We start from the raw sequence: 21,671 nt of genomic DNA on the forward strand, positions 1-21,671 counted from the left end.
TCCACCACCACTCTCTGGGTGCGGCCCTCCAGCCAGTTAGCGACCCATTTGACTGTGTAGGTGTCAACACCGTAGTCCCCTAGTTTTTTAATGAGAAAGGGGTGAGAGACAGTGTTGAAGGCCTTCCTAAAGTCCAGAAAGACTACATCCACTGCTACCCCTGCATCTAAGGATTTTGTGACCTGGTCATAGAAGGCCACCAGGTTGGTCTGACAGGACCTGCCTCTAATGAACCCATGTTGGTTGCCCCTAAGCATAACCTCCCCCGCTGGCCCCTCTTGGACATGTGCCAAAATAATTCTCTCAAAAAGCTTACCCAGGACTGAGGTAAGACTAACTGACCTATAGTTTCCTGGATCCTCCTTCCTTCCTTTTTTGAAGATGGGAACCACGTTGGCCCTCTTCCAGTCCTCTGGCACCACAGCAGAGCACCACGAGTGCTTGTAAAGCCATGCCAGAGGTCCCGCAATGACTTCAGCTAATTCCCTCAGCACTCTTGGGTGGAGATCGTCCAGACCAGCTGATTTAAATACATCCAGTCCCTCCAGAAGTTCCCTGACTAGATCCTCACTGACCCTTGGCCTGGGTGCGCCTCCCCTGGGGCCTGAGGGGGTCCTGATGGGAGGGCTGATCCGGTCCTGGCTCAGGAAGCTGGAGGCAAATAAGTTGTTAAATAGGTTAACTTTGTCATCTGGTGTGACGACCAGATTTCCTAGCGTGTCTTGCAGGGGCCCCATGTTACCTGGTACCTTCTTTTTGCCCCCTATGTATTTAAAAAAGGACTTCTTGTTGTCCTTGATCCGGGTAGCTAGTCCCAGTTCCATCTCCATCTTGGCCTTCCTGACCGTGCCCCTGCAGCCCCAAGCAACCACAATGTAGTCCTTCCTGGTGATGACCCCTCCCTTCCATTGGGTGTACGCCTCCCTTTTGGCTAGGAGACATTCCCAGATGTTCACTTTGCTATATTAGATAACGTAAATTTGTCCTGTGTCCCTATATGTATTTTAGTCCTCTCCTTCTAAGCTTTGTAGCCATTGTGTTATACATATTTTTTTCTTTCTCTAGTGTGCCATTTTACCTCTCAAAGCAACTGTAGAAATGGCATTGTGAGGTTTTCTGTGTGTCTCAATGACTTCCCAATCAAGTGTGTTCAGTGTACATTAAGGAAGTATTTTTAAGCTGCACAAGCTGAGTTATTTATTTCTTAGACTTTATCAGTATGAAGGTTCTGCTAGATAAATTCTGTCTCTACTGATACCTGTGACTACTGTAGGTTTGCACAGGTGCAACTGATTCATCCTTTAACTTAACTTTAGTAAACACTTTAAATTCTGTTGATGAGGCACAAAAATGTATAAAATCCATAGCTCACTTTTCCTTAGTTATGGTGTCTATGTGATTCTAAAAAAGACAAACCAAAATATTTTTAAGCAGGCCAAAACCTAGGGCTAGTTCTAAATATTGTACATAATCCATACTCAGCGTGGAATTCAAACCAAACCTGTATCTGTACAGAAGTTTGGGGCACATAGTCCAGACTAAAAATGGCAGAACCCAGTCTAAGATAGTCTTAGATCAATGTACATTCAACTTTATTCCAATTAGGTTAGTCCAGACCATCAAACATCTGCACCAGATTCCCTATCAAATCAAATTAGCTCACTGTCCCACAGCATCCCAGGCTCCTTTTCAGGCTCTGAATAACTCCCCGCCCCCTCACCGCAGGGAGGTACACTGGAACTTGGCCAATGCTCTGCTGCTCCAGCCAAGTGCCCAGCCAGCCCCATCCCCAGGCTCTCAGAGCAGAATCAGCACGGGTCTGACAATGACAGGTGAGGGGGAAGTAGAGGAGAAAGGCAGGGAGGGGAGCTTGTCCATCCTCTGCAGCCTACTCATGCTTCTACTTGTGGGGGACATGGGGGTTCCTTGGTGAGTTCCCCCACCCAGGGACCCCCATGCTTCCCACAAATAGGCACAGAGACCCAGGAGCATAAGTGGGCTGTTGCCTCTGCTGTTTGCAGCTGCCATGTCTGTGACTGATGATGATGGAAGGGGGGTGTTTGTCTACTCCCTGCAGCCCACTCATGCTCTGTGGGTGTGTGACCACTCACAGGGGTCATGGGGGTCCCTGGATGGGTGTGCACAAACCTACCCAGGAACCCCCGTGCCCCTGCAAGCAGGCACTGATCCATGGAGCAGACCACACTGCTGACTCTGCTGCTTGTGTACAGCTCACAGATGCCTGTGGCTAACAGAGAGCTGGCAGGAGAAGGTGGAGGGGGCATGTGACTGGCAGCTGATCGGGGTGGCCCAGCTGCGCAGCTGTGCTTGGCAGTTCAGGAGCACCCTCAAACTCCTGAGCTCAGCCAGTACAGGCAACCTGCGTGCCCCCCCCAAGGGTGTTACCTAATCCACTTAGAGAAACCCACATAAGTTAGTCCAAATCCACCTTAGGCTTCTTGAATGTCTGTACATAGCCTAAAAGTCCAGTCTGAATTTCCCCATAAATGCCTAAAGTAGGACATAGATGTACTTTAAGTGTCTAAGACTGGAAGCTTTATTTTTAAAACTCCTAAAACACTAACCTCTTAAGTACCCACGGCTATTCACCTATTAATGATGCCCCCGCCACTCTGGAGCATGTGTAAAGATGCCCCCTGTGCCTAAATTCCCAGAGGGGCCCAATTGACTAGGCCTGCTTTGACTATACTTAACATTCACCAACAGGAATGAATTAATCAGAAAACGTAAGAGCCAAGGCTATTTTCACTCAGCAGTGTGGCCAGAGCATGCCTGTCTAGCCCAGTGATGTGGATGATAGGAGTGCTAAGTTTCAAGGACATATTTATTCATTTAATGCAGAATGCATAAACAACCCTGGGAGGAGAGTCTGGAACTCATGTAGATGAGTACCTTCCTTGCTTATCCCTCTTGTAGATCCCCAGACTGTTACACTTCTTCCTGTATGGTTACCCAACTTCAACTGGAGACTGAAATGTGTGCCCTCACCCCCACTCATGATGGTTAACCCACTCTCCTCTGATATCAAAACTGTGTATTTGAACCCAGGTCTTCCACTCCCTGAGGGATTTCTTGAACCATTTGGCTACTATATAACAGGTAGGAAGCAATGCCACCACTTCCAACTGTATTTTAAGAGTCAGTTCTTCAACCCCAATAGGGATGACTTAGGTGCCTAAAGTTCAGGGGAGGTTTCAGGGCTTGACATAGGTGCCTATATCAGGGAAGTTCTTAGGTCTTGAAGAAAAGCGTAAAGTTTAAGACACAGCCCCATCTAAGGCATTTCCTACTGGCTGTCCACTTGGGCACCTCCCCCTCTCTTCCTTCCCAAATTAGCATGCTGCTGGCTGCTGCATCTTCTGTGTTTAGGTGCCTCATTAAAGCTGCAGATTCCACTTCAGAAGTCAGGTGCCTAAAATATAGGTCCTGCAGCACTTAATGATTTAATATCTGAGTCTATTTGTGTATTGTGTGACCTGAAGATTATCATCTGATCCATAGCCTCAAATCATCTATTACCTTAAAAAGTGTGTGCGCACACACACACACACGTGTACACACACACACATACACACACACATTCTTCATGTTTTCATGAATTTTGATGGGCTTTTGTTTGGTATCAGATCAAGCTAGTAGGGTTACCCTGAGAAATTACAAGGCTTACCACCAGTCCATACATACATCAACATATGATGCATGATTTTACAGTCAAACTAGTTTACAAGTTAAATTTGAATCACATTTTCTGATTTTTTCCCTATTTTTTCTTATCCATCATTTAAAACATATCTGCTTACTCTTAAAAATAAAAAGCCAATATCATCTATGTATTTAGACTGTAAAATAGAACTGAACCATTGTCAAAAAACATGTTGTAATAGTGAAAACTTATTCAGAATAAAATCATTACATAGAATATTTGATTGTTATTAAAAATGGTCTTCATAATTTCAACCATCATTTTATATTTTAAAAGAGGCAGTATTCACAGTTATAAAATCAATGTCACAGAACCAAAATGTTAATTGGTTAACATATCAATCTATGTTACAAACAAGTAAGTTTGCAGTCATTTATTAGTAATGTTTTGCTTCAGATGTTTACTGTTTGTAACAGTATAGACATTTAAGGAGCTAAACAAGCTGGCCTGGTTGCAAAAGTAATGTAAACCATAATTTCCCATATAAATTTGAGGCTAAATTTTTCCTTTTAAGTTTACATCAATATGAAGAGAAAGTTTATGATTGTGAAGGCGCTTATAAAAAAAATATCTGGATGTTTTTTGAAGTAGGTCCTTGTTTTACTCTGTACACTTGCTTATTACAGATGTAAGAAGCCATTCATTTTTTTGTTCTATGTGCCTAAAAGTTGTGCTCCCACCAAATTGAATTGTAAAACTCCATTCGAATTCATTTAGAGCATGACTGAGCCCTGCATGCACATCTATAAGGGCAGGAAAGTTGTGACCCAGCTTGTTTAAAGGAGCTACAGAAAATCTTAGGTGCGTAGAATCTAGAGATCTCCCATGCTGCTGTTTTATAATTTCTGGATGACTGCCTCATAAAATGAAAGACAATCATACTTCCCTAAATTTACTTTCCTAAATACATATCCTAATAGTGAGTTCTTCCTCATAGTCAGTTCTTATTCGGCCAGGTCAAAATTATATCATGTATAATGTCTGTATTTCAGATTGATTTCCTTTAAAAGAAGACTAGCTACTCTTATTTTTATCAGCCAGCTTCTGAGGCTGTGTAGTTAACCTAGGCATTTATCTGGGATTTAAAGCCAATCCCTTTATCAACCACACAGAAAAACCTCTGACCTAGGTTTGAAAATGCTTCATCCTTGGGTTAGCTTACATGCCTGGGGTAGAGCCCTGGTGCTGATTTAACTCCAAATGGAACCTGCCCTCTTATCACTGAGGATGAAAGCAAAGTCATGTAAGTGCTGAAAGTCCTGACAACACCCTGCCCACGATTCAGGCTGAAGGACAAACAGTTCTCTTGCAAGTGTCTTGGAAAGGTTCCAAAAACATTTTAGTGCAAAGAACAATGGGTTAGCTTCCTAGGCCCATGTGGCTGAGAGGGGCAAATGTGAGGGCCCTGGAGCACAGGCATGATTTTACACTGAAGATGCTCATGCTTATACTAAGCTAACCCAAGTGCTGGGAACTAGGTATCCACCATCCGAGCTCATAAGTGTATTCAGGAATTTACAAAGTGGGGTGAGAGAGCAGTGACTGGTACTGCAGGGTGGCTGCACTCTCAGCTTCCACCCCACTTTTCCCCACCGGGGAGGGGAGATGATGCCACAGGACCAGTGGCTGGTGACTTTTTTAAGTCCCAAAGAAGGTAAGAATTTCCTGATCCCTTCCTTTCTGTACTCAGAGGCATGCTCTCTTCCCTCCTTTACTTCCCATCTTCACCCCCTTCCCCCCCCCCCACGTGCTGCTGCTGGTATGCCTGCTGTTCTGGGGGCAAGGGAAGTTCCTGTCCAGCTCCAGCTGGGCTGTGTAGGGGTTTGGCTTAGCCCAGGAGGGTGGCAACCATGGGGCATTTATACATGTGCTCTGGGAGTGCAGGGGTGCTTTAATTAGAGCGGTTTCAAGAGCCGCTCTAATTAAAGCACTTGGAACATCTCATGTATTAGTGTCCCTATGCTTAAAAATGGCAGCAGGGTCATTTTGAGTAAAGCTCATTCAACGAGCTTTAGTTAAAGTGCCTCCGCCACCATTTTTAAGCATGAAGACACTGATACACAAGACACTGGAGTCTGCTGGAGCTCAGTAATCTCTATGCTTCAGCAGACTCGCTTAAACTGGATGTTGGTGAAAGATGACAGAGAACATCCCCTGGGTGTTTTCTGCCAGGCCGGGACCAGGCATGGGGAGAAGGAACCCACTTTCCCAACATTGCCACCGCTGTGCCAAGCTGAGCCCAGTAGGGCTGTGAGAAGCTTTGGTCCCTGATTCAATTCAGCAGAGATTTGGCCTGATTCGGTGGCTGAATCTCTGAATCTGAATCAAATCAGAGGACCCTTTAATCTCTCTGAATCAAATCGGAACCCTCCAAATCAATTCAGAGAGATTTAGAAAGATTCAGAGATTCAGACATAGAGACAGCTTAAAATGTTTTTTCTACATACCTCTAGGTAACAGGCAGTTTGTGAATGCTGCAATGCTGGGGCACATGGAGTGTCCCACAGAAGCACAGGGGGCTCCCCAGCATGCTTGGCAGCAGACCCAGAAGTGGACCAGAAGCACTTCTGGTTCACTTCTGAGTTCACTGGGGAGTGCACTGGGCCACACCCCCACCCCTCTGCCCCTGGCTTGGTAACTGGTACTTCCTGGGTCTGCACCCAGGGTCCCCCTGTGGCTGACTGCTGAGACGGGGGGAAGGAGGGATGTGGGGTGGTCTCCCAGCACACTCCCTGGCAGACCCAGAAGTGGACCAGAAGTACTTCCGGTCCACTTCTGGGTTCACTACCAAGCACATGGAGGGCCCACCGCACTCCTGTGGGATGCTCCATGTGCCCCAGCACTGCAGCAATCACGAGCCACACCTGCTACCTTAAGGTATGCAGAAAAAACATTTAAAGCTGTGTATGCCTGAATCTCTGATTCTCTGAATTGGCATTGAATCTTCAGCTTCCAATTCAGCCGAATCGAATCAGGGACAGTGATCCAAATCAATTAATCAAATCACTATCCCTGATTCAGGCCAAATCCAAATTGAATAGCGTCCACTTCGTACGCCCCTAGAACCTGGCCCCCACACAGCCTGGGTGGAGCAGAACAGGAGTTCCCCACCTGAGACAGTGGGGATGCTGGCAGTGACAGGCAGGGAAGAAAAGAATGGGAGAGGAGAGGATTTGATTTTGAACATGAAGGGAAAGGAAAGAGGGGAATTTTTACCATCTTCAGGACTGAAAGTCCTCAGCTGCTGCTCTTGCAACATGGTCAGAAATGGCACTACATTGCCTCTAGATCTGCCCCTGTCTGAGCTGACTGCAGGAAAGGTGCTTTCTAAAAGTCCTCCCTTGTGGAAGGGTATATCATTTCAAGTTTTAAATATTCCAAAATCATGAATCAGGCTTCTAAAATCATGACATTGGCTCATAAATCATTTAATTCTTTTGATAGGCCTTCTAGTTCCTGAATCAACTTCTCTCTGTTAATCATAAGGGCTAAAAACATGTTTTAAAAACAAGAGAGAGCGGAGATTCTATCATTTGACTCCATGAGCTGTGACTTTAACAAAAACACCAAATCTAGAGAAAATTGTGATAAAATTGTAAGAGTTGGGTACCATACCTGGTTCTGAAGTTGTATGTTCAGCTCAACTCCAGTCTTGCTGTGAAGGAAGAAACTTCTGTACCTATTCAGTGTTCTGCTGAAGCAATTCATCCTTGTGGACTATGGGTCTTCATTTATTAGACTCTGCTTGTACAAACACATTGCTATGTCCTTAACCTCACTAGCATGAAAATATGCTTAATGTGAAACATAAGCATTTACAGAATGCTGTGGTTGTAAATACTTTTCACATGCATTCATATTGGGTAAGCAGAGCAAGGCTTTAAGGATCACAGAATTAAGGGACAACAGCTAAAGAAAAATGTCTGAAGTTCACATAATTGTTATTCTTGAACTTTGTGCAAACAACTCTGTTGTCAAAATTCAATGACTAGAAAAGCTAAAGCCAGAATAACATACAAAATTTATCCCAGAATACTTTAAAAAGTGAACCATTTTATAACATGTTATTCAGTAAAGCCCATACCTGGATCTAGTAAAAACAATGATAGTTTTGCTTTAGATTTAGAAGTGGAATTAGTGCTTCACACAGAGACATTTTTCTCACTACCTCCAATACTGTACGTTGGTGACACAAGGAAATTCTAAGCTACCTTTATGATATACTTTAAGACAAGGGTGTGAAACATAGGTTGGAGGGGCTGGATCCAGCCTATGAAGCCATATCATCTGGGGTTGGAAGTTGGGGGAGATGGCAAGTGGGGTGGGCCACCACCAAAATCCAAGAAATGGAGAATCTGGGGGTTGGCACTGTATATCAGCAGTGAAGGGCAAATGACAACTGAGTTAATCCCCCTGGACATTAGCATCACTTTTTCCATTACCACTGCTGCTTGCCCCACCACACCCTTATCTTGAGTTGTCCCATAAGGAGCAAATCAGTCTAGATCCAGTCCAGAGGGCAAAGAGAGTTTAATACCCTTGTCATAAAACATTGTGACGTGCCACTAAGTAGAATGAACATTTTAAGATACATTTCTACAACCAAAAATGAATCTAAATATGTCCTACCAATATAAAATGAATTTACACTGAAAGTTAAAATAAAATAAATCCAATCAATATATCAAGTCTTGCATGAAAACTAAACACAGTAATGCTATTTGTATTGTACTGAAACTGCAAGACAAGTGCTTGAAGGAGTATATAAGAGCCTCTTGTTATTTTATGTAAATAAAAATAGCTCTGTAAAGTCTGCAAAAAAAAATGAATTCATGGTCATGTGTCTTGCAACATTTGTTAGCATCATTTAAACAGGTTCCTTTTATTTTTGCAACAAGTATGCTATTTTCACTTGAAAACAGTTATGAAAATTGTAGCCAATCTGCATGTCTTAACAAATACAAACTGAGAATAGTTCTACATAATATACAAGAACACTCAGAATAATAATAGCAATAGCAAAGATTCATTCAGGCAATTGTTTAATGAGCCGCAAAAGGTATTTCCTTCCATATCAATGCATTTTAGCATTCATAGTTTTTTTATTTGCCATTGTGTCATTGTGTTTTTTGTACTTCAGGTCCTTGTGACTTTTGTTCTACTTTCAAGTAGATGAGGAGATCTAACGTTGCATAACTAAAGTGTAAATAAATGCATGAATATATAGCATTTAAACACCTACAGATATTTTCACTTCATATTTGTAAAGTTTCTGAGAAGCAGAATCTGGTGGGAAAAAAAAATGTGTGTCTTGTCAGCTATGGAATCCTGTCATCATAATACCTACTTCTAGAAAAAATGATGTAATGCTCAAATGTTTAAAATGAACTTTTTGGACAAAAACTGTTAGAAAAGTGAAGTGACTGTCCTAGATGCCTCTTTTCTGAAAACAGCTCAACCACCATTTTGCTTTTTGTCTAAGATCTAAATTTAATCCAGTAGTTCTGGGCAGTTTTGCATACAGGCCAAACATACTTGAGATAATATATGATTTTGGCTGGAGCTATAATTGTAAGTATACTCAATTTCTAATTTTAATCCTAAAATGAACTTTTGGGTCTGAATTCAACAAGATATTTGAGCATATGTCTAAATGTACATGCACACATCAACCTTTAGGAAGAAAAATAATTCCACAGTAGGATCTTTCTATGAGCTTTAATTTAAATCAAGAGAGTGTGTCCATCTCCAGAATAACTGAAAACAAGGTTTATAATTTTAGAACCCTATTCTGCCCTTGATTAATGATGTCAGTGGCACGTCTGCATGCGTAAATCCATGGCAATATATAAAGTTCATGATCTGTATTTCAATCTTAATTCTTTCAGTGAAAGAAAAAGGTCTAGAGAAGAGGAAGATGGGAAGGGATAATATATTAATGACTGCTGAATTTGCTGTATCTGAACGTGACAAATGGCTAGTCAGGATGCAGCCATGCATTCACAGTGCTAATGCATTCATATCTATCCAAAGGGGGGGAAAAAAAAACTTTTAATTTTCCTTCATTACATGTCATCAGCTCAATTAACCATTATATTTGTAGTAAAATACTAGCAAATTACCGCTTTCTCATTTTGGCTTGCCTGGAGATTTATGGCTATTAGCATTAATTTGTTTGTGTTATATGGCATTTCTTTCTCTCTTTAACAGCAGCATGCACTTTGAATGATTTTCTTCTGTGTTTGCTGCCATTTCAATATTGCTTACTAATGTTTAATATATTTTGCTTTTTTTTATTTTGCTGGCAAAGTTGCATTGATGAAAGCTGATTTGCAAGGTAGATAGCCCTGTGTGTATTAAACAAGACTGAAACCCATAATGCACAGTTGGAATTCCACACTACATGCTCTTTACATTTAGGAACTAAGGAGTGTTGCTTCATTTCAGAATTTTGCTATTTTTTCTTCCTAAAATAACGTGATACACGAACCTTCATTTAACCGCATCGTTTGCATAAAGGCTTTCAGTCTTGATTCTGTTTGTACAGTGATTGCTTTAGTGCTTTGACTACACATCTTAAAGGGTTTTTTTTAATTATTTTTATTTTTCTGTAGCTCTAGCTCTGATTTTCTAGAAATAGAATAGCTTTGTTTTTCATGTGCATGTCACATCTGAGCATGCCAGGTTATTAGTATTCTGTTTTTTTATTTTTCTTCCCTTAAAGGAGAACCTGCATGGGATCCCTAAAGCATGTGAATCAATACCAAAAAAACCCCCAAACTTCCTTTTTTTTTTTTTTACACAACTTTTTTTACAGTAATTTCTGGGATTGAAGGTACTTTGTAACTTACCTTCATTTCATTGCTTGTTTTAAATGTTCTGATCTTGATTTTAGTTTCCTTAAGCTTTGTTTCTTATTTTCCATGGCTGGAACACATTTTGCAGGAAAAACAAAAATAAGGTTTTCTGGAAAAAAAATACGAGGTGTGAGATGAAATTAACAGTAACTTGCTACATGAAGATTCCAAGTGTCTAAAATTAAGTACTTCCTTCTGTTTGTGCTTTTTATATTGCTGCATTGAGTTGTGTCAATCTTAGAAGCAAACTGAAAGACAAAGTAATATTACATGCCTTCTCATAAACCAGAAAGTTTAAAGACATTCTACTTGATTATCGGTTTGCTCACTTGTTTGAGATGCCGTGTGATCCAAAGAGAAACATATAGCTTTGAAAAACAAAGTGCAAGTCCTTTTTCTATATGTTTTTACCAGGCCCCAGCACAACCTGCCAAGAGGATTCATGTGCAAACCAAGGAGTGTGCCTACAGCAGTGGGATGGATTTAGCTGTGACTGTAGTATGACCTCCTTTAGTGGACCATTATGCAACGACCGTAAGTATATTAGAGAATATCTCTCTGAAAGCCTTAAAGCTTTATGACAGTATTTGAAGCAAGTACCTAAAACTTTATATTATTTTAATATTAGATATTTAATTGAAATCGTAAGCCCTGAAACATCTGTGATGCTTGTAGAAAGGACGATAGAAGCATTACAGTGTACACTGTGGACAATGATACTATATCTAACATTGTGAAATAATTTGGGTTTATTACATTTGATTGCATATCTAATGCATTGATGGTTACCTACTTCAAATGAATCTCCTCTTGCATAAATGTTTCAAATAGGTTTTTTTCCCCTGATTTAAAAAACCTTTTACATTTTATTATCTTAAGTGATATTATAATTTTTTAATATTATATCATGAGGGCTGTAATTACTATGAAAGAGTTGACAAGGCTCATTATCTCTCTTTGTCAGCTTCTTTAGGTGACACACTAAGCTCTGTCAAATAAAAAGCACTCATAGTGTTTTAGTTCTTTTAAATTTCAGCTGAATAAAATCACATATCCTGTTCCAAGCATCTGCTCCTCAAGGACAAGCTGAAATATGTTAATAATATGGGACCTGATTCACCAGTTTCACTAGTTTTATGCCAATCTTGCTCCATTGACCTAAGTGGAGTTAGACTGAGGTAAAATGGAAATAGTAAAGGTATGATTAATGCCTGTGATACTACCAAAATTTCTTACAATAGATAAAACTGCATCCCTTTTGAGATGTCCAGATATTGTGAACTCTGCTTCTTTATAAGAAGTATATTTCACTTAGACTCAGCATCTTGAATTTCATGGCTATCTGTACACATATCTTAATGAAAGCATGAATATTATGGCAATCTAATCAAACAGTTTTGGCTACCATATGTATTATTTTGGCTTTCTGGTCTGCAACAAGGTTCATGACTTGGACAACATCTAAACCAGCTTAGTAAGTATAGTGATCTAAAAAGACTTACGGTTTTCCTCAAATGATGTGGTTCAAACATGTTAATCAAGATTAGAAATTAAAACATATAGGAAACATATGGCAGTGGGTTCTCATGTAACTCCCATTGTTTCTCATTTCAATCAAGTTAGAAAAGCTGTTACAATAGCCCATATCATCCTGCTTCTCCACAGTTCAAGTCTTGGCTGAAAATGTGATGCAGTTTTGAAAGGAGTTTCATCATTTTTGGTGAAAGTTCAAATTCTACTGATAGTAGTTTGCCTTTTCTTATCTGATTATTATGTCTTTCTTTGTTTAACAGTATAAAAAAATCTCAATCCACTAACTGTCCTATCTGACACATAGAATGAAATCCTCTTTCTGCCTTTCATTTTATATGCAAGTGCCTTCTAGTCTATTGTGAATTCTGAACATACACATGCTTTCCTGAATTAATCAGTTAATATGAAAAATGTTGTAATGCTATATCTGTTGCAGAGGGAAAAAACCTCTTGTTTATGGATCCATTTAATCAGTCACTTCTTTCTGCACATGGAGTCTGTGGGTGCCACATATTGCACTACTAACCAATTTAGTAGAATGTATTAATACATTTCTATTAACAGGGTCACTACTTCTCTCCAAGGGCTCCATTGCATTTTTGTTCCTGTCACATTGCAGAATGTGCTGTATACAATCAGGTAACTGAGTGCACCCTTTCTGATGAAGGATATGCATATCTTTAGCATGACTACCAAAAGGATATTTTTGTCCAGACGGCCAGTTTTTAATAAAATTTCATCACAAATGTGAAAAAAGCTATTCTGGAGATATACTTTCTGTTTCAAACCAGGATTTGAAATGCAATGCATTCAGCACAGTACCTTTTGTTAAGTCCTCAGAGATTTAAATTATTTCTAAGGTTGACAGTGGAGATCTAATGGGATGGGGTTTGTTATGGTACTAATGACAGTTGTTTTTTGTGCTAATCTGGATACTATCCATATGTTCATAGGCTTTTCAGTGCTATTGTTTGGGAAAGGCATGATGAATTGGGAAAGAATGATGATTAAAAAGCTAGTACAAGGTTGAAATGACGTTTACATGTCTCAAAACATTGAGTAAAGTTCGGCAATGTATCACTAAATGCCATTGATGTCAACAGAAGTTTCGTTCAAGAAAGGAAGGAAGGGAGGATTTGGTTTACAGTCATTTATAGTAGTAACACTATTTTGTTTCTGGAAAATAAAATGCACTTTAATAATGTATGTGAGTGATTCTCAGATGGTCTATATTAGGATGGCTACACGGAATTACAGTAGCTGATGTTCTAGCTTATCTTTGCTACATAAGACAGTTTCTAAACTTATTTTTCTGTAAATTTGGACGTGTACTCTATATTTATGAGCTGAAGTAAAACACAAGTTTTTATTTGTCAAGTGTGTGTGCACATAATGAAGTAATAAAAAGATGTGTTAGGATAGTTTTAAAACGTTTTTTTTTCCAAGTAATACAAATGCCAAAAAATTGGAAAAATACTGGTGATTTGATAAGAGTAGCATACAAAATCACATCTATTTACTGGAGGTTCAAAGAACCAGAATAACCTGGGTATTTGCCTTTTTTGCTAGCAAGTCTTAATGATCTTATTTTTGAAATTCACACAAATGACATTACTGTGTTTAAGTTGATATTTTCAGTGTGTCAACTACTGTGACCTCTCTTCACAGATGCTTGACATGCACGCTGTTCCCAGTCTTTACTGTATATCTCTTGTAGTAATTTGTATTATTCTTTCCCTTACTTTCCACAGAAGAGAGTTCAAAGGAAATGGTGCAGGAGTAGAGAAAGTAGACTTGTATTATCTATGCTGGTATACCAAATAAGTTTGCCTTAACTTCCTTGCCTAAAAATCATACCCTTACTTTTGTGAAGTCAGTGGAATTTTTAATAAAATGGTTTTATTAACACAAGTTGGGGGATCAACTCAGAATGAAGAATCTGAAACATAGATTCCTCTTTCCCCAAGATGAATGTGTTCCATGTGCCTTTGTTGGAAAGGAGGGAAAAAATCTCATGACTGCATCCAGGGAATGTACTCTCAGGGAGAACAAAGAAATTATCCATGGAAAGAGTGATCCATGTCAGCTTGGATCACCTGTCACGATTGAGACTATATTCAAAAACACCACTAGAATCAGAAAGAAAGTATATGTCAAATGGGAATTTACGGATGCCCGTTGTACGAGATATACAATGTTTGCAGACTATTAGCATACATGATGGCATGGGTAGGGACATGCTAGATAGTGTTGTTTCCTATTTACTGAAAGAGGATCAATGAACAGGCATTTTGACTTAAAATGACATGGAGGTTATCACTTTTTCTTTTCCCAAGATATCACACTTGGAGATGGAGGGCAACAATATTCTCTAGATGTGTTAGGATGGAAGTGTTATATTGTTAAGTACAAAGCAAACCACTAGAAAATGTTCCTGCAAAATAGGATTATATAGAAGACTGTGCAAAAAGGACAGTTAATGACTATTCTTACAAATGGATGGCTGCATCTTGGCTCCTCTGGGAAAAAACATCATGAACATCCTAAGTATTACTAACAGCAGGTTGTGGAGTGAAAGCTGTCCTCCCAGGGTACTCAGCTTTTTTCATAAGAGCTGGGTTGAAAATGATTTTGGCAATAACAACAACAAAAAATAAAAAATCTATATCAAATGATAAGTTTACATCTGCTTTCAATACCACAGTCCATAAGTATAACCACATTAGTGAGTGTAATGTCATATTTGTGGAAACAAATACCACTATTATGGCATGGAAAATAGCGGACATAATAACATTGTCACGTTACATTAGTATAGAAATGTTGTGTGCCAAATTACAGGGCAACTTCAACACTGTCTGATACCATAAGGGAATAATATATCAGAGTTGTGTTTATGATAGTTTAGCTAACCCTGTGTCAAAACTGCTTTTAAAATCCTTCTTTCTAAGGGTGTAGAATTTACCAGGCAGTTTCTTCTGGCCAGAAATGTGACATTTTTAGCCAGATAGATTGGGAAATTTCCTTATCTGAAACATGAATTAAATGAATCCATTAAATCAACATTTGCCTTAAGGTTAAAAAAAGAGGTCTCTTACTATTTTGATGCCTGTCTACCACAAAAAGCATGACTTTGAAGAAATGAAATAAATGAAATAATGTTATAAGATCACTGTATATACTTAGCAATTTTTTTCAGTTTTGTACAGAGTCACAGTTACAGTGCCTCATAAATATGATGTTGCCAGTAGTCATGATTGAATTTGCTTCTAGATTTGCCTGGGTGCAAATACAGTGAAAAATTCATAACATGTCAAGTCTGAATTCAAGACAACCTGATGCAACTGTGGGATGTAGGCTGAGATTATAGCACTAAGGGGCTTGTTACATGTTACACTGAGCTGCTTAAATGTTCAACAATGCTAGTGTTAACTCGAGTTTGGAGCAGTCACACATTCAGGCCAGCAAGGGCCTAGAGATCTGAAAGGTAAGAATTGCCCCTGGCCTCCCATTCCAGGCTTGCCCCCTGCGACTCCCCCAGCTCCCCCCCCACCCCTGGGGTTTCCTCCCCTGTCCCTTGGGGTTCTCCCCTGTCCTCCCCACCCTTGTGGCTCCTTCCTTCCCTACCTCCTTCCGTGCCCCTCAGGGTTCCCCTTGCCTCCCTGACCCCCTGCACTTACTTGTGTGACTGCCTGCTCTGTCTGCCCCAGGGGAGCAGGGAGGTGAAAGTAAACCTGCAGGGTTGGGGGGAGGCATTGCCTACCTGCTGCCCAGCCCAGAAAGCAGCAGCAGCAGCTGGGCAGGCTCCCCCAAAACAGACAGTTCAGGTAGGTACAAGTAAGGGTTGGGGGAGAAGGATGACAGTGAGTGGGAATCTGGGGTGCTGGGAAGGGCAGGGCTTCTAGAACGGCTGCACCTTAGTGTAACATGAGCTGGGTAGCACATATCAGAGATAATCCTGTCCTAGAGCAGTTTTGAGCCACCTCCCAAGTGCTTAAAACTAGTTTCAGGTGTTAATGTGTGGGCAATCCAGGCGTTAAGAGCTCCAAGAGCTGCCCAAAATTACCCTGTAACAAGGCCCTAAATCTAGGATTACAGGTGGGACTGGTAGCACCTCCTATTATTGCCTAAATGGTCATGGTCTGCCTGAGCCTAGGAGGCCTATCATGGTACTATGGTTAAGGTTTACTAACTTCTGTATCCAATAGCAAACAAGTATGGAACTGATGCCCAGGACTAGGCAGGATTTCTCTTGCAACTTCAGCTCTGTGCTGGTGCAGAGTCTATTGGTTCTAGTTCCCAGAACCTGATTTGAAAGCAGGAAGTCTTTTTTTCCTCCCTGTTATTTCAGTGAGACTCCCTGTTGGGCACAGGCAATCTAAAGGAGGGACAAAGAGATTATGGGAGGGATGAGACTATGATTGAACAATGGGCAGGGGCTCAGAGGGGGTAATACTGAAGTGATAAAACTAGGATTTGCTGTGATTAGAATGAGAAGCCCAGGGAGACTTTATGAGAGGTTGTTATGCTTAGCCACTTTAACTTAGCCTTAAATTTGTTTTAATATTGGAATCAGTGGGTTTTGATTGAAAAGCCTCAGAAATGGGGACTAGATTAAAAGATAACATAACAAGGATGGTAGAATGAGTAGAGCACCAGTCCTGGGTGCCCACTTGTGGGGGAGGGGTGCCATCCCACAACAGCACATGCCGCCATTCTCTGGCACTCAGTACTCTTCCTCTGACACTTGTCACCCCCATGTCCCTTGACACTCAACAGCTTCTCTGCCCAGGGGACTGAAATTGCTAGTTAGACTTCTGAGATTAGGAGAGGTAAATGAGACTGAGAGGACAGTAGTGCAGAAATGGCTGGCCAGAGACAAAAACAGGAGTTTGGTGGGGGGAGGGGAAGTTTGCCTTTTGGTTTTTTTTCTTTTGTTTTAGTTCTCTTTAATAAGGCCTAGAAAAACTATATGTAGAAAGTGTTTAAAGCACTTCCTTAGATATCAGAATCAAGACAAACAATTTAGGAATGCCTAAACTGAGGCTGTTTTTTGCAACCATGTATGACCCCTGCTTTGTACAAAGGCATTACCACACAGTCTTGAATTACATAATCCCACAAGATGAACTTCCTGTGTGAATGAATCAGGGTCATGTGTAGTGAAGAAACCATTTACCTGTACTATTGCTTTATTTATTGCAGCATTGGAAGGATGCAAAGAATAGGTCAATGGCTGTAGGCAGAAAAAAAAAAGATATCACTAACGCTGCCTTGGGGAATTGAATTCTGTCCTTGCCTCTAGGGCATTTGTCCCTGGATAAAAGTTATGTCTGTTTGTAGCCAGAGTTCCTACGTGGTGGCAGTCAAGTCACTCAAAACTTTTCAGAGATGGTCATTAACAGTGCTTTCCTCATTTTCTGGGTGCCTGTCGAGTCTCAAACCTAGGCCAGCATGGCTTCTCATCCTGGCCTACATCGGACCACCCAGACTTGGCAAAGCTGCCCCCCCCATATACTCCCTATCACTAGATTGACTACTTGGCATCATCTGATCTTCCACTTCCAAGATCTAAGCTCCTGAGTAGAAATAGGAAGTGCTTGAACAGCAGGACTCAAACTGATCCCAGGCTGCTTTGCTGGTCACTCCGTCTTGGACACCATAACTTGGAGAGACCCACATGTCAGATAAAACTGGTTGAACAAGTTTGCCCTCACGTGACAAGTACTTGAAGCCTAAGTTGGCATTTGCAGTCTTCAGTCCCAGGTGGTGTAGCAGTAGGAGAACACCTAATACTGGTTGGAGAAGGAACAATGGCTGTGGGAGGAGAATGCACTCCAGATCTATCCAATGGAGTCCCATGCCTCTCTACTATTACCCAAAAAGAGACCAGTGGAACTTCAGGAGATAACTTATACAATGATGCCTTTTCTTCCTTAGTCCATGAATCTTAGTCCATGGATCAGGCAAAAGAAAGCCACATTATAAGTCTCCTGACTGGGGAGGCCCTGAATTGGACCTCCCTACTAGTACAGCATGACAGCCCTATCCTGCAGGACTAGGAGGCATTCCTTCAAGAATCCTTCGCATTGTTTGATGACTCCCATGGTGCCCGAACAGCAGAAGTAGCATTAAGGAACCTTCACCAGGTGCGGGGTACTGCTTCTGCTTATGTGTCCCTTTTCCACTGCTACACATCAGACACCCACTGGACTGAAGTGGCCCAGCTGTGCCAATTCTAATGGGGGCTGAGGAACAAGGTAAAAGATGAACTGGTAAGGGTGGAACCACCCCCAGGGTTTGATGCCTTATAGACATGGCAGTCCAAATTTACCATCATCTCCAGGAACAGAGGGAGGAAAGAAGATATTCCCTACTCTCTGCAGTTACTCTTCCTACTGCTCCTACTCTCAAACCTATTTATATAACTGGGGTGGGAAGTGGTATTGCCTTCCTCCAAATGAATAGGAGTTATGCCACCAATATGACCTGTGTCCCTATGATGGGAGCCCCAGGACACAACCACCTACTGCCCCAGAAGAATAGGCAAGGTAAACAAGCCACCCCAGTCCCCATAAGGGAGCTCACTTGGGATCATCACAAACTCTCCTTATCTACCCAATAACAGAAATCCACAGCAAACCTGAGCCCCCCACGCCATACGTCAGCCCCCATAATGAGGCTCAGCCTCCTGAGACCGTACCCAGATTGCCCAATAAATACCAGAATTATGGTGAAGTATTCAAGAAAGAGAATGCAGAGGTCCACTCCACACACTGAGATTACAACTGCCTCATCAACCTACAGCCTGTGGTGAAGATCCTGGTGAGGGCACATTTATACCTTGTCCAAGCCAGAAATTTCTGCTCTCCGGGAGTACCTGCAGAAGAACTTGGCCTGAGGATTCATAAGAAAGACCACCTCATCTGCTGGAGCCCCTTCCATGAAGAAAGATGGGAGCCTTTGCCTCTGTAGACTGTTGGGCTCTGAACCAGGTCACCATCCACAATCAGTACCCATTACCTCCTATCCTAGAGCTGCTTGATTGACTAAAATCTGCCAACATATTAACCAGGTTCAACCCATGTGAATCAGAACTGATGACTAATAGAAAATTACCTTCTGGACTCAGTATGGGCACTTTGGGTGTGTCTACATGAAACGTTTACTGTGGGGTTGCCTAATCAGCTCCACAATAAAGCTCCTCCATCTACATATGTGGCCCTATTAGGCTGCAGTAAACTAATAAACGCCTCTGTAGGTTAGTACAGCAGCATTTATTTGCAGCACATTTAGCACTTTATATTTAGCCAAAGAGTGACTCTTACTAATATATTTGTGGGTTTTGGAGTTTCTAGATCAGTTATTTTCAACCAGGATGCCATAGCACTTTGGGTAGGTGTGCAAACAGCTATACATGATTCGCAAGATAAATCCAAAGATTTCAATAGGTATCCATAGTGTCAAAAACATTCTGACTTGTGTTCGTTCTGAGTACTTTTCATCAGAAGAGTTGCTGTATTATTTTTCTGTGGTCAGTGTGAAAGCTGAGAGTGAACACTAAGAGATGTAATTTCCTGAGGGGTGCCTTGAGTCTGAAACAATTGAGAACCACTGTTCTAGACAGTGGACATCAATTGAACTCCTACAAGGAATGAGACAGTGACACATGCCTGTGTCTTCTTTGATATGTGCCAGAAATCTGCATGCAGAGTATTTCTGGAGCCCCGAGTTTCTTCTCACTGTCCTGCTGCTTGTCCTAAAGAACCGACCAAGGTTTGCCCCAGGGAAATTCCTTATCCTTGCAAACCTCAGCTCTGCTACCCTTATACCAGACCCCACGGCTGCATAAAAGGAATCGCTGTGAGATCCAAGGGGCTTCACCTTGGGTTGTGAAATAATTTTAGGTCCCCTGTTCCAGAGAATGAGACCTAGAATATCACTCACCTGTTTACCACAGGCAATCAATAAGACAAAAAACAAAAGGCTTTATTATATAGGAGAAAAGAATTATACTAAACAAACTGACCATAAATTTGAAGACAGAACAAAAAAGCTCCATTTCTTTCCCTGTCATCTGGCTACTATCTAGCCCCTGTGAGAGTTCTGCCAGCATTTCCAGAGATGAGCCTTCCTGATGATCCTGCCAGCCCTTATTGCTGGGTTCCTGGGCTTTCCTCAGGCCTGGGAAAATCCAAGGAGCCCCCAGCTGTATCTCCAAGATAGTTCCCTAAATGCCTCCAAGGCAGCCCCCATCCCCAATTGTCATAATTGCTCATGCATCTCAGAATCTGCCAGAACTTCCTCTAGTCCCTGGGGTGTCTGGAATTCCTCTAGCTAGTGCCCCATTCCTCCACCACATTTGGGAGTGGCAACTATTCCTGCCCTAATATCACAATGGCCAGAGATGCATAGCAATTTCACTTGCACCCTTTTTCTTAAGCATGTATCCCCTCAGTTCCTTTGGTTAAACCATGTCCAAAATCATATACAAAGACAACGTAATATAATCCTTACAGTGATAAAAGCAACAAAAGTGATACAACATTATATTAACTTTTCAACCAGACCACACACACCATCAGTACGACCTGTATGTCATCTTACAAACCCGTCAATTATAATGTGGTTCGTGACAGTGCTTCATACCTCAAAAGTCCCTTTTACAACTTACAGCCCCTAGAATCTCAAAAGACAAGACCAAGGGATGGTATCTCCAGAATATTAGGTAGATCAGTGAAATAATGTGTAAGAAAGATATGTGGACAAGGATTTTTTTATTATTCTCATTCCTATTGTATTGAATGCTTGTGTAGTATTCAAACTATGAAAATGTACGCCTTTGGACTTGTAGTCCAAAATGAGAAAGGAGTTGTGAAAGTGGAAAATATTCACAGCCAAAATTATTCTTTGTCAACTCAGAAGACAGTGATCAAAGCTCAGTGTTGATATCAAGAATGTAATAAAGCAAATGGTTCCATCAATGTATATTTATAATCACACACAAAAAAGCACACTGAAATAACATTATTGTGGTTGCAAAGTCAAGCACTCAAAAATAAAGGAAATGCAAGGTTTAAGTTTTCCTGCACAGGATTAATTTATTCCCTGGCATTATGATACCTTTTTTAATTATATATTCACACACTGGTTTTCCCCGTATTCCTGCTTCTTTCTGAGAAGGATTCATTTTCCAAATTCATCCCCCTTCCTTGGGGATGAATCAGGGCTGTATGATCTTCTGCTCCAGCAGTTGAATAGCCAGTGCTTAGATGTTGAGCAGCTACACAATATTTTATTTTCTTGTTGTTCTAGGCATGGCCCTTGGCTTTACTTAATGCATTCTAATCTCTTAAGGAAGAATTATACACTTCCTCCTGGAAATGCTGTATGGTGCTCATCGATATAGTTTCTGAGCACTTCACAAATATCAACATAGTATATGCCACTTAAGATGCCCAGGGGTAAGTTGGGAAGCCATTTAAATCATGCAAATAGCACCAGCTGTTTACCAAAACCCATTGATTTCAATATTAAACCAATTTAGGGCTAATTGA

At 41.1% G+C, this 21,671-nt stretch overlaps 1 protein-coding gene across 29 annotated transcripts in view; it reads left to right on the forward strand.

The window, feature by feature from the left end:
* Positions 1-21,671, forward strand: part of NRXN1 (neurexin 1) — a 1,443,145-nt gene that overhangs the window by 770,084 nt on the left and 651,390 nt on the right. For 17 of the 29 annotated variants that reach the window (XM_019516271.1, XM_019516290.1, XM_019516276.1 and 14 more), the window contains one exon: positions 10,996-11,115. In XM_019516271.1, the coding sequence (XP_019371816.1) occupies positions 10,996-11,115 (120 nt within the window). Of the gene's footprint in view, positions 1-10,034; positions 10,062-10,995; positions 11,116-21,671 lie in introns of all 29 variants that reach the window. The other 12 variants (XM_019516265.1, XM_019516266.1, XM_019516286.1 and 9 more) reach the window with 1 other exon arrangement.

This window comes from Gavialis gangeticus, unplaced genomic scaffold (assembly GCF_001723915.1).
Source record: "Gavialis gangeticus isolate Ggan-Ray unplaced genomic scaffold, GavGan_comp1, whole genome shotgun sequence".
Classification (NCBI taxonomy): Eukaryota; Metazoa; Chordata; order Crocodylia; family Gavialidae; genus Gavialis; species Gavialis gangeticus.